Source organism: Schistosoma mansoni, chromosome 4 (assembly GCF_000237925.1).
Source record: "Schistosoma mansoni strain Puerto Rico chromosome 4, complete genome".
NCBI classification, from domain to species: domain Eukaryota; kingdom Metazoa; phylum Platyhelminthes; class Trematoda; order Strigeidida; family Schistosomatidae; genus Schistosoma; species Schistosoma mansoni.
In genome coordinates, this window is record NC_031498.1 from 18,235,540 (window position 1) to 18,247,739 (window position 12,200).

The 12,200-nt window shown below is 31.1% G+C and overlaps 1 protein-coding gene across 1 annotated transcript in view; it reads left to right on the forward strand.

Annotated features, from left to right (window-relative positions):
* Smp_160210 (putative ceramide glucosyltransferase) overlaps positions 1 to 11,469 on the forward strand; it is a gene marked incomplete at both ends in the record, with an annotated part of 35,695 nt that extends 24,226 nt beyond the window's left edge. Inside the window, 3 exons of the mRNA XM_018797044.1 lie at positions 3,239 to 3,417; positions 5,774 to 6,053; positions 10,750 to 11,469. Of these exons, the coding sequence (XP_018652124.1) occupies positions 3,239 to 3,417; positions 5,774 to 6,053; positions 10,750 to 11,469 (1,179 nt within the window). The remainder of the gene's footprint in view (positions 1 to 3,238; positions 3,418 to 5,773; positions 6,054 to 10,749) is intronic.
* Positions 11,470 to 12,200: the final 731 nt, after the last annotated feature.

A 12,200-nucleotide genomic window follows, 5' to 3' on the forward strand; every position in this document is an offset into this window, starting at 1 on the left:
ACTAAGTGACCTTTGTTTAAAGTTCTCATTACATAATATTTGACAAGTCTTATTTAACGAATAGTCTGTGTAAATTTACCTGATCGAAAAGTTCATTTGTCTTATCTATCAGCCTAGAGATAAATGTAGAATGAAAGCCAATACAAGATGGTATTCTGTCATCTTTCTCAGACTTTTGTCATGAATTATTCTCAATCTATTATGATTCTAATTACTGAAAAAGTTAAGAATCACTATAGCGTCAGATTTTTTTCTCTTCACCGGTCGTTTGAAGAAACTATAAACAAATACAGTTTAATTTATACATTAAATATGATATGAAATGGAAAGAAATGCCATGGAACATAGACTGATAGTAAACATTATCGAATGAATATAAGAATTGGTTAATTATTGCTTAAAGCATCTTCTTTATACCTATTTTTGTTTTGAATATTCACATGTTAAATAGATTTAAACTGAAAATTTTATATAGTTAAAATCATGAGTCAGTTGAAGCTAGATCACCATGGAAAACTTGGAAGCACTGGACGGCCGTTTCATCCTATTGTGGGACTCCTCAGCAGTGCGCCTCCACGATCCCGCCTCGCGGAATTCTAACCCAGGACCTACCAGTCTCGCGCCAGAGCACATAACCGATAGATCGATGAGCCGGCATCCAACGGTGTTAATGTCTAACCTCAACCAATCCACGAAATTGCGCGACCAACTTCCATTGTACTGAGGTAGATACCTGTCTCTACCTGGCATGGATTAGCTCCACTGGCCACGATTTCTCACTAGAACTCCAGGAATTACCTTATGGAGTCAGTCACTAGTGAGCATATGCTTCAAGTTACCCATGATCTTAACTATATAAAATTACTCAAATTTCCACAAAACCCTCTTGTGTTAAACTGAAAATTTGTTATAATTTCGTATAGCTTGTTTTGAGAATTATTTACTGTAATCCAATATAGGATATTCAATAAAACACTAGTTTTCAGTAATTTTAGTCAGGTTAAATTGTGGCTAACAGTGGAAATGTGGACACATATGTTTCGTTCGTCTTCTTTTCTTTTCTTTTTGGAGATTTACTTAGGTTTATTTATATTCCACACTAAATTAATTATTCTTGTTTCAATTTGATTAGATGGAGAATTTTGAACAACATGACAAACCATGAATGACTTTGAATAGTTTTTCATTACATATAAGTGAAATGCGTTGACTTATTTTCTATTTACTAGTAGTTGGTTGATACTTCAAATGTAATTTATCACTTAAAGTTATATTTTAAATATTCATAATACTTTTAGTGTTATATGTATATGTATGACCAGAATAACTTTTTAAGATTTGCATTTTATTGAAAAATTCGATTTATCAAATAACTGGAATGCATACTAGTTTGTATAACGCTTAGTTTTAATCTATTCTTTTCATATCTATATGTATGAGAGCTTGTGATTTTACTGATTAACTTATATAACAGTTATTACAATAAGATTTCAATCATGAACATAATTGTTGAAATGTGCATACCATCATTCAATTTCCTTTAGACTGAACCATGATTGTTTAGAATAGGAAGAAATAACTGTTCAAAGGCTGGACAAGATGAAACGTTTTAGAGAGAAATTTGTTTATATCTGTGTTAAATATACTTTTAAGATTAAAAAAACGGCAAAGGTACTAGACTGTTCTGCTCCAGAGGTAATTTAAGTCTTTTTTGATGGTGCCCGATTGAGATAAGAATCATCAACTTGATTTTATATTTACTTATTTGCATACTTACGCCTGTTACCCCCAATCGAGCATTAGCCGCCGACCAGCATTCTCCAACCCACTCTGCCCTAGGCATTCCTTCTTTCCAACTTTTGTTCAATCTTCTCATGTTTGTCTCCATTTCTCGACGTAATGTGTTCTTTGGTCTTCCTCTTTTCCTTTGACCTTCAGGATTTCATGTGAGGGCTTGTCTTGTGATGCAGTTGGGTGCTTTCTTCAATGTGTGTCTAATCCACTTCCAGTACTTCTTCATGATTTCTTCCTCCGCTGGAATCTGGTTTTTTCTCTCCCACCGTAGCTTGTTGCTGATAGTGTCTGGCCAACGGATCCGAAGTATCTTGTGTAGACAACTGTTAATAAACACCTGTATCTTCTGGATGATGACTTTCGTAATTCTCCAAGTTTACACTCTATACAGTAGATTTGTAATGACATTTGTATTGAAAATTCTGATGTTGGTGTTGGTTGACAACTGTTTGGGGTTCCAGATGTTCTTCAGTTGTAAATATGCTGCTCTTGCTTTGCCGATCCTCGCCTTCACATCTGCATCAGAATTCACCTTGTTCATCAATGATGCTGCCCAGATATGTAAAGGTTTTCACATCCTCCAAAGCTTCTCCGTCAAGTGTGATTTGATTGGTGCATGTGGTGTTGCATCGGAGAATCTTGCTTTTCCCTTTGTGTATATTGCGACCCACTGCTGCTGAGGCTACTGCTACACTGGTTGTCTTCTCCTGCATTTGTTGTTGCGTGTGTGGTAGAAGAGCCAGATCATCTGCGAAGTCTAAATCGTCCACCTGCATTCTAGCTGTCCATTATATCCCATGCTTCTCTCCAGGTGTTGACGTCTTCATGATCCAGTATGATCCGTATGATATTGACTATCTTCTCAGGCACGCCGTAGTGTCGTGGAAGCCTTCATAGTGTTGTCCTGTCTATGCTATCAAATATTTTCTCGTAGTGAATGAAGTTGATGTAGAGTGGATTTTCTATTTTCATTATTTTAAAAGTTTGCAGGACTGTTATTTGTTATGTGACTGTGGTTTGTAAGACATCTGTCAATTTTAGGAAATCCTAGGGAATTTAAAGAGAGCAACTGTTTCAGTTATCGTTTCCGTATATATATTTAAAGTGACATATATAAGATTTTAATCGTTTTGCTGCTATTTTATTTGTACGCCGAAAGCAATCTGGAGTGTGTAAAATTGCTTTCCGATTTTTTTGTAATACTTTTTTAAAACTGTTATTGATTCCACGTTTTCTACACACAGGATCAATAAAAAATTTGTTGTTTCCAGTATACTTAGACGTTTTAACATAGCACAGTATGTATATACTCTAATCCGACATTTTTATGCATAAAAATTAGTTGTGTCGGAACCATCAGTGTATTTTAATAAAATTTTCATCATTCAGTATAAAATCTTGGTCACAAAATGTTTTCATAAATAATATTTTTTTAACCTTTCAGGTTACATTTGGATGTTATTTGGCTCGTAGTTACACTGCTTTAAATCAATTAGGTGTGACATGTTTTACCGGTATGTCTTATATTGTCAAAAAATCCATGTTGAATGAAGTTGGTGGATTAGCCTATTTCGGCAAGTATTTGGCTGAAGATTATTTTTTGAGTGCTGCATTGTGTCAGAAGTGAGTAGTTGGTATATATATATACCCAATGTACTCAATAACTATAATTAATCACGTAATTGTCGTATATTTGATAGTTTAGTATTAATCGATATGTTTGTAATGGAACGTTTTAATAAATATTCGTAATTGGTTGAAATAACTACTTTTTATTTTATCTTAGAATTATATAATAATAGTCTTCTTTAATTCTATGATTTACTGTCTTAAAAGCAAGCAAACTTATACTTTTATCAGTGGGAACTGCTTTATAACTTGTTACTTTTAATCCCAACTTATTAGTTGCACAGTTGGACTAATCTCTTCAAGTGAATCAATGACATCAGTCCGTCAATATATGATTTATTCTGTGAGCTACCTATCAGTTCAGTCTTCATGGTCATTTTATTATCCAATGAAACCATATAAACCATCAAAACGTGTTTGTTATTGATATAAACTGTGCATATACTTGATACTGTAAGTACATTAGCAGACGCCATTGAGTATATCGCTATTATTTTCTTTGCTATATCAATATTTATGTAGTAGATGAAGCTTATTATTACGACTATTCAATGCTTCCAGGTTTTCGATGGCGGTCTAGCTTAGATGGACTCATAAATTCAACCATTAAGATTACGATATTGTCAAAGAAACAGTAAACTGAATGTTTCTTACAATTAAGAATGAAAAAAAAAAACATTAGATTGTTATTTAAAGTCATTGCAAAAATATTCAAAACGTATTGTTGAATAAATTAAGCAATACATTCTACTCATTATATAATTAATTATTGTGATGGAAAAAAAATAAAGAATTCCCATAATTGGATAAAGATAATATAATGAGGAAATAAATACAATATATAATGGTAAATTAAATTTTATTGATTGCTTGGAAATAATTTTAGTTAATGAACTGTTAATAAAAATGACCATGTATTGACTAATTAAAAGGAAAATATTTTTTTTATGGTTTTGGAATATGATAGCGATTTGCATTGACATAAATGTAAATGACGGTAGACCGCTAATAGTAGTAACATGTATTATTGCCACTGTATGCTAACTCAATAGTTCGATGAACACTAGAAATATCATGAATAAGCATTGGTAAACTTTCAATTTTATAGAATCGAATGAACTATCCTAGAAAACATTATAATTGACAATAAAAATATTCACAAATACTTTGTTTAAGAGTGTAGTGAAATGTTGTAGGTATTCGATTGAAACCTTTTAGTATTTCGGTAAGTTGGAATATTACAAACAGGCGTTATTGAAATGAAATTTTCAGAAAATCATGGTATTTGTAATAAGAAAGAGAGTATGGTGTTTTGAAAAAAACTACTCAGAAATTACATCTTATGATGACGTTAACCATTTCCTGTAAATATTTTCAAGATAGCTGTTGCGTCCTCTACTTGATTAATGCAGAATACAATATACAACTAACAGCACTCGAACATATAGAACTCCATAGTCTCGAATCCGAAGAAGGGAGAAAGTAGGGGAAGTGGTTGTTGGGTAAGAATCAAAAATTAACAGAAAGCATGTGTATTTATAGTTATTAGCGTTAGTTATAATATCATTATAATTCAGCCAGTCGTCAAGGAGGGAATTTATGCTACCGTCCAACTATAGCATGTCACGCTGATATTCTTGAAGGCTCCATCGGGTTGTCATTGGATGGGAACTTTTCCGCCTTCTCAGGGCCCCTGTTGACTCCGTCGTGAGTCTCGAAGGTAGTCTCGAAAATAGCAAGTAGACAACGAGATATATATGCATGTATTCGCTTTTCTAAGATTGTTTTCACTAACTTCAATTTTCTGGATTATCTAGTCAATTGTTTTTTCCTCTCTACCAGATTTCGTAGTTTTGTTTGGCAGAACTCTTCATATTTAATCACGTATTTATTTGCTCAAATCAACAACAAAGAAATCTACTCATATAGTTTCTTAATGTATTTATAAATATTTTTGCTTGGAATTAATAATTCTTGGGAAATTATTGTCATACAATATGTTCCATTCAAACATTTTTGTAAAAATTAAGGTCATACAGGTTTTTCACCATAGACTCAATTACTTCTGTTTCATCTTATAATCATTCATTGACTTGAAACCTGTTAGATTAATTCTTTTTTTTGTTTTAATTTGCATACTGTTGCCTAAAGAAACAAAACATATTATTTATTACGTAAATAATGATTATGTGTAATGTTGATCAATGTACTATTATAGTTTTACGGTTGGTTGTTGTTTAAAGATGTATTTATTCTATACATAAACATGGAAGCATCTATATGGTTTCCTAATATTCTTTTTACATTTATCCTTTATATTTCGTATTTATTGTTTTCTCTATATTTCTAGAGGTTATCGAGTAGTACTGTCATCTTATCCAGTTATTCAAAATGTTAGTAATAGTACATTGATAAATTATATCAGGCGAATGGTTCGTTGGCTTCGGCTACGATTGAATATGTTGCCGTTAGTTTCAGGTGTATTAGAGCCATTATGTGAATCAATTACACTTGGTTTATTATTTGCATTAACTGTGCATTATTTATTTGATATTCAAATTATTTATTTAATTATGATGCATTTTACACTTTGGATACTATTGGATTATACATTATTACGTTGTATACAAGTAAGTGATGAAGACTTTCTAAAAACTAAATTTCTTGCAATGATATTACAGTTTAATTAACAAGCTTTTGACTTTTGACTTCAATATTTAACTGTCATGTGTATATAAGTTAGGAATTTTAACTACAAATTGTTAAATTATAATGTGTATTTATTCTATTTCACTCTGCTGTGACCGTGTTACCAATTGTTATGACTGGTCGTCGCTAATTGTTATATTGGAATCGCTCATCACCTATACTCGAAAACGAGGAACCACTTCAATTCTCACGACGCGAAGTAAGAACATCAAGACTGATACAAGTGAAGATTTATCAAACGCAAAGCACGACAACGACCCTAGTAAAAAATACACACGTTTATACATTGATTGTAAACCCGTTTGATTATTCATAAGGATGAAATCACATACATTGAAAGTTACTTAGAGTTATAACAAATGATATGCTACCTGTCATGCTATGCATAGTTCATGTTAATTTATTACAAGAATATTGTATCTTGAATAAACATCACACTGGAATAAATTAATGTTATATCGAATAAATTGCCATAGTGAAAAAATAAAACAAATACTACACTGAGTAATTATCACATTGAATTAAGCAAACAGAAGTACTGTTGAACAAAAATCACAATGAGTAAAAGAATCTAATTTTGCTTTTTAATCCCATCATATCACACTCATTTACCAGGTACATGTTAATGTACTCAGCCTCATGTCATACTTTATGTTTGACGACTAGTGTCACGGTCTGATGTAGCAGGGTTCAAACTTGGAACTCAAAGGGTGAAAATTGAATGTCTTTTATATTGAGTCACCGCTCCATCATATAATGTGCATGTAGTTCGATAAGGAAGTATGTAGTGTGAACCTCCTTGTAAAAAGTGCAAATTTTAAAGAGAGATGTAGGAACAAAAATAACAAATGTGCACAAATATTTCGTCCACGAAATATTACAGTTTTGATGAAAACCTCAAACAAGTCTTTAAGTTCCTTAAATTCAAAACCATATTAGAAGAAAGGAATATTGTAATTTTTTTCTAATTTTGTGTTGAATATAATACAACTATTTCTTAAATATTTTGATGTCCTACTCTACGGATTTCAGATTAATGACATTAGTAGAATATCTACTTATTATTGTGTAACATCCAACCGATTTATTCATAGTGTAATAAACGTAAACTCAGGTTGGGAAAACCAATTTATTGTTTACTAAAAAAATTACAAGGCGCTTTCCTAAAATATGAAAACCATACATTAATTACATTATTTGAACATCTTTTTTCATTTGTCTCTGATATACTTCATGGTTCTTTCAATTCAACTTTTATTACCATCTCTCTATATTCTCCTTCCTGTTCTCTTCGATTCAATCTTTACAAATCTTCTGCTGGTAGGCATTCCACTTTCGACTGTTGTTACGTACTACTTATATCTGTTAGCACAAGTAGCATACACCATATTAGAATGATGTATCCCTTCATTATGAAGGTTTGATTGAAAATCGTATCATTACTTATTCATCCTAAAAAGACTTTATATATGTATATAAATGTGTATTTAGTAACTAAATATATCTTCATGTATATTCAACGACTAATGATTTTGAATGTCACCAGTGTTTTTAAATGTTTAAACAAAATTAATAATAAAATTCTCAAAAAAAGGATGTAAAACTGAAGTATTTTAATTCAATTTTTAAAGAATCTATGACATAATGAGTAAGCATGTTTTTTCACAGATTTATATTTTATAATGAATTACACAGCATTAAAAAGAGTTTTGTTGAAAACATATTTTATAATTGTTTTGCTAATAACCGACCCAGCTAATCCTATTGCTTAGTATTCTTATACAATAACACTCGACAAGACCCCCAAAATCAGAACACGTTGAACAGGAACAAAATTGTATTCAAAATAACAAGGGTAGGTGAACAGTAATTAATCGTTAGAAAAACGTTCATATATTTATAGTATATGCATAAGAAGCTTCAAGATGCTTCTCCAATAATCTGCTAGAGGTGGTTGGTTTAGAAGTAGCCAATCAGCGTGCGTCGTCACGATCATGCACATGACGTGCCTTAATCCGGTTAATTTCCCGCTAACAACATACTAATTTGCATTTGAAATAATCACTATACCAGTTTCATCTCAGAATATTGATTAATATTAGTAATGCTCTTTGAGTGTGTTTATTGTTATTCTAGAATAAGTATAGTAATATTCAGTAACTGCTTTCATTGTGGTTGTCGTATCTGCATTCGATACTATTTGTAGCCTAATCAATTGCACTATAAAGTTCAACCATTTATCTCAAAACTTCAGCTGTAGTGAGAATTTTGTTTTTTGTGAACCTTTACAGACCTGCCTCATAGAAAGTTTTATTCTGTTTTTTATTTCTTTCCATGTTTGTTAATAAACCGCGGGAATTCTTTGTAGATAATAACTTTTCTTCAAAAAAAATTTCTTAGTTTATTCTTGTGACTTCAATAAAACAAGAAGACTACAAAATACGGTGTTAATAATTTGATGTGAAGGTGCCAATTATCTTAGTGAAGGATTGATTCTGTCAAGTACTTTATCCTTTATTATTTTGTTTACTTCTTAACAACACTGTTTAAGTCCGGTCCTCGAATAATTGTTCACATGAAACAATTATTAGAAAGTTTAGTAATTCGATACTTGATCATGAAGTCATAGGTTTTAATTGTTGCAGATACCAGATACTATTATGATGTATTGTACTTATATCTGTCAACATAAGCACAATACACTACACTAGCTGCGACACTGAATGTAGTGAACGAGACTTCTGTGTGAAAAACCAATTTATTGTTTAGTAAAATATGAAAATTATACATTAAATACATCATTTACATGTCTTTTCTGCGTTGTCCTTTGCCTACACCATTATTCCTCTAATTATATTGTTATTTTGATTGCTCTCCGATTTCCTGTCTGTTCTCTTCAATTCAATCTTCTACTGACAGATATTCCACTTTCGATTGTGGCTGCATACTACTTATATCTGCCAGTATACGTAGCATACATCACAGTATCCATATTTTTTACAGATCACATGCGACTTAAAGTTTAATAATAATTGCATGTTAGTAAATATTCATCAAATAGGACGAAACGCGCGTCCTGGATTCCACCGCTAGCTGTCATCCATCTCTGGTTATAATGTTTCATTTTCATTTATACCCTTTTATAGTATAGTTTACATTGTGTACTTTAATTATTTTTTTTGATAAAAAATTTAATAAAAACAAAACACGTTTCACATTATTATAGTTAAGCATATACAAAGCTTTTTGAAAAAGGTTTCAATATTTTATCATTTATTTCTATCTCTTATCACGGATTAACTTGCAAGATAAGGGCATGTTAATATTTTGATTTGCGTGGAAAGTAATATGACTTAGTGACGGACATTTTTTGAAAATTTATTCTTACACTTTTAATCTTTATAGTTAATTTAAGTTATCTGTTTACTACTGGTTGTATCTAAAGTGAGTTGGTAGTATTTCAGTAGACTAGATGATCATAGTTCTTCGTCCAGTATCGATGTTATTAAAGTTAATAACAACTAAATTTGACTCAATTTACAGATTACCATCTAATTATCTGGAATTGTTTGTTGATTTAACCCATTCTGATACACTAACGCTATCTCATGATAATTTTGATTCTTTATTGATGCCATTTGTTGATACACTAGACAAGATGTAAAACTGATCACTTAGTACTTCTTAATCTAAGAATCTACATTAGTTCTCGGATTCAACATTCAATGGATTTAAAAACAGGACCTTCTATTTTCGTTAGGAACTCATTACACTTACACTACATAGAATTCAATGTTTTGCATATTCAATATAAGTCATTTCGCGATATAACGCCGTTACTTTGATTGGAAATATTAGAATCCGAAGATTTCATCTAAGAACTATTCTGTAATGAACGTAATGTTATTATTTAGACAGTTGAGTTTCATTCTGAATTGATATCATCTAGAAATTCACTGGTCACTGACAAAATTACAAATTCTTCTTTCGGTTCCATGTGTGGTCATGATTGCACACAACTTTATGATTTCAAAATGGGACAAGACAGTTATTTAGTGATATGATACGCATCAAGTAGGATAAAGCAGTACTTTATTGCTCGTTTAAATATTTGAAAAAAAGGTGATGAAATCAGATAAGTTTAAATTTTAAAACTATAGGGAAGATTAGTTCATGTACATGTACCACCGTTTGAAACGTTGGATTTCTAAAGCTGGGGTTTCTATTTTCATAATATTCTGCCATGCAAGACATTTAAACCCAACGGCTTACAGTAAAATACAATCAACACGGTTCTCTTGTTAGTAACTTCATAACGAGGTTAAAATTGCTTTTCCACAAATCATAACACTCTTCTTTAAACGAATTTGATACTAACAGTACCTCCAGAGGGGCTGAAATCAGAGTTAATGATCACGGTGATTGCTTATAAATGACTGATTAATTTTCACTTTGCGGTTCTTTTAGAGTGGATATGTTTATTCTGTAAATAAATCATTCTGTATTCTGTAAAAAACTGATTTCCCCGCTACGTTATGATATTTCGCTTTTATTCTTTATCTCTTTCCGCATATATTCTTTTCTTCGTTGTTTTATTTTTTTGCTTTCCACTAATAGAATTCAAAACTTCCATTTTCATTCGCAAAATTTCTACTAGCTTGGATTAGTCGCGAATTATTAGTCTACGTTGTTTTTATCACTGCTCTATCTAATCCATGGCGTATTAAATGGGGTAATTACACTTACCGTATTCATTTTGGTGGATTAACTCAACGTTTATCGTCTAATAGTACAATTATCAATCATTACACCAGTGATTATTTCATGAAAATAAATACAGACGTTGCATCTTATAATTATAAACCTGCGTTTTGTGGTACACCAATTGATGTACAGAAAGTATTCAAAAGACGTACAGTTTCAGAAAATATTCATATGCAAGATACAAATAGAGTTTTAAAAGGATTTCGTGATGAAAATAGGTTTGATTGTTTAAATGATGAAATTACTAACAATTCTCAGCCGGAAACTCATTTGTTTTCATATACAACGATGGAAGTATCACCTGTGATCCATGATAATAAAAACGATAATAGTAATGATACTAGAAACATTTCTTTTCAAACTAATTCTGGTAACGTAAAAGATATAGTAAGCAATAGCGTTACTGATAATTTCTTTCCCACAAACTTTATCAATAAAACGAATGTAAAACTCGACGGATCCAATAATGAAACAATTCAAGTTAATGCACATACTGATAATTATACTAATAGTCTTGATTATAACAATGGAATTAATAACAATGGTGTCAGTAGTAACATTCATGGGTTATAGTCAGAAATAGATAGTTTGTGAAATACTTGTTTTACCGATTACTCAATCCAATACTTTCCGAATCAATTGTAATACTATCGTAATATACATTTTTTAATCGAAAATTATAAAAGAGGAAAATTTTTAACTGTCTTCACATTCATGCTCAACATACGCTATACGTTTTGACAGATGCTCTTGTTACTGAACTGAGGCATAGAAGCTTCCGCAACTACAATTTTCGTTAATAGCTGTGGAGTTATCACATTTTATTTCATTTTCATTGATAAATTCAACTCGTTTTTCTGTTTGCTTTTTTTCTCCACAAATAAACAATTAATGTTCAGTACTCAATTTTCTTTTCTGTTTCCCTTGATAACTTTTAAATATTTTTCTTGGAAAAAAATTATTATTTTTTCATCTGAGATTTGTGAAGACTCCAACTTTATTGTATTTAAATCGAAATTTCTCTCTGTTACCTTTATTACTTAGACGTCAAAGTTTCATCTGCCTCTATATCTGTATATTATTGTCTATCAGCCTCAGTATTCCACTGTTTATCAGAGTAATATTATGATTCTAAATGTTATATTTAGTGCAAATAATTTCACTTTTGATGCTTTGTAAAAGTGTATGATTAATCAAAACAAAAAAGTTACAAAATACAGGAACCGCATTTCTTACAATGAAATTCAACCAATTTATCAAACATATATATGTGTATATACATACCCTAATGTATGTTATATTAT